At 39.7% G+C, this 1,251-nt stretch overlaps 1 protein-coding gene across 1 annotated transcript in view; it reads left to right on the forward strand.

Annotated features, from left to right (window-relative positions):
* Positions 1-1,251, forward strand: part of DNAJC18 (DnaJ heat shock protein family (Hsp40) member C18) — a 43,331-nt gene that overhangs the window by 23,987 nt on the left and 18,093 nt on the right. Inside the window, exon 7 of the mRNA XM_023514636.1 lies at positions 925-1,035. Coding sequence (XP_023370404.1) covers positions 925-1,035 — 111 coding nt within the window. The remainder of the gene's footprint in view (positions 1-924; positions 1,036-1,251) is intronic.

Below are 1,251 nucleotides of genomic sequence, written 5' to 3' on the forward strand. Positions count from 1 at the left end.
AAAAAAAAAAAAAAAAAAAAATTTCTAGGACAGAATATGTGCTGTAAGAGTTTAGATGTTCCCCTTGTCAAGTCAGCTGTGGCCAAGGCCACAGAGTTGCATAACCCTAACATGGCTCCTAGACCCCCACCCCTGGGAGAGGCACAGTCTGGGCAGACTTACCTAGAGGTGTTTGCTTTATTGGCCGTAGAGGAGGATTACTGGGTGTCAGTCCGGCTTGTGGGTAGGCCTCCTTCCTGCTTGGCAGAGAGAGTAAGGGTTGTTTGGTATAGGTTGAGTATCCATTATACGAAATGCTCCGGACCAAATGTATTTAGGATTTTGGATTTTTTCAGATTTTGGAATATTTGCATTATATTTAGTAGTTGAACAACCATGATCTGAAAATCAAAAACCTTAAATGCTCCAATAAGCATTTCCTTTGTGTCTCATGTTAGCACCTCAAAAGTTCCAGATTTTGGAGTTTTGGATGAGGGATATCTTGAGCTTTATGGTCTTGCCCCCCTCCCCCTCCCCTACACCCCTGTGCAACTCATTAGTAATTTGTATTTTCTTTGGGAAACTATCTTTATTTAAATAAGCTTTTTGGTTTTGTCTTTTTTTTTTTTTTTCAGAGACAGGGTCTTGTCTGTTACCCAGGCTAGAGTAAACGGCACAATCTTAGCTCACTATAATCTTGAATTCCTGGGCTCAGCCTCTTGAGTTGCTAGGACTACAGGCACAAACCACCAAGCCTAGCTAATTTTATTTTCTGTAGGAATGGGATCTCACTATGTTGCTCAGGCTTGTCTGCAATTCCTAACGTAAGCAATCCTTCCACTTCAACCAACCAAAGCTCTAGAATTAAAGGCATAAACTACTATGGTGGGCCTAAGCTTTATATTAATGAAGAACACTTACAACAAATATTTTTTTCTTTTTCAGACGACATATTCTGCATTTATTCAGCTACTTCCAGTTCTTGTGATTGTGATTATATCTGTTATTACTCAGCTGCTGGCTGCTAATCCTCCATATAGTCTATTCTATAAATCGTAAGTCAGATATTTATAAATCTTTCTCAGTAACAATCTGGAAGGGGAGAGACCTCAAGATTTTGCTGTACATCACTAACATTTCATTTCATCTTTTGCTGTAGAAAACACTGATTTTTGGGTGCCGCACCTGTGCCTCAGTGGGTAGAACGCAGTCCTCATATACCGAGGGTAGTGGGTTCAAACTCAGCCCTAGCAAAAAAAAAAAAAAAAAAAA

Source organism: Otolemur garnettii, unplaced genomic scaffold, assembly GCF_000181295.1.
Source record: "Otolemur garnettii isolate 467f Iridium unplaced genomic scaffold, OtoGar3 scaffold00003, whole genome shotgun sequence".
Classification (NCBI taxonomy): Eukaryota; Metazoa; Chordata; class Mammalia; order Primates; family Galagidae; genus Otolemur; species Otolemur garnettii.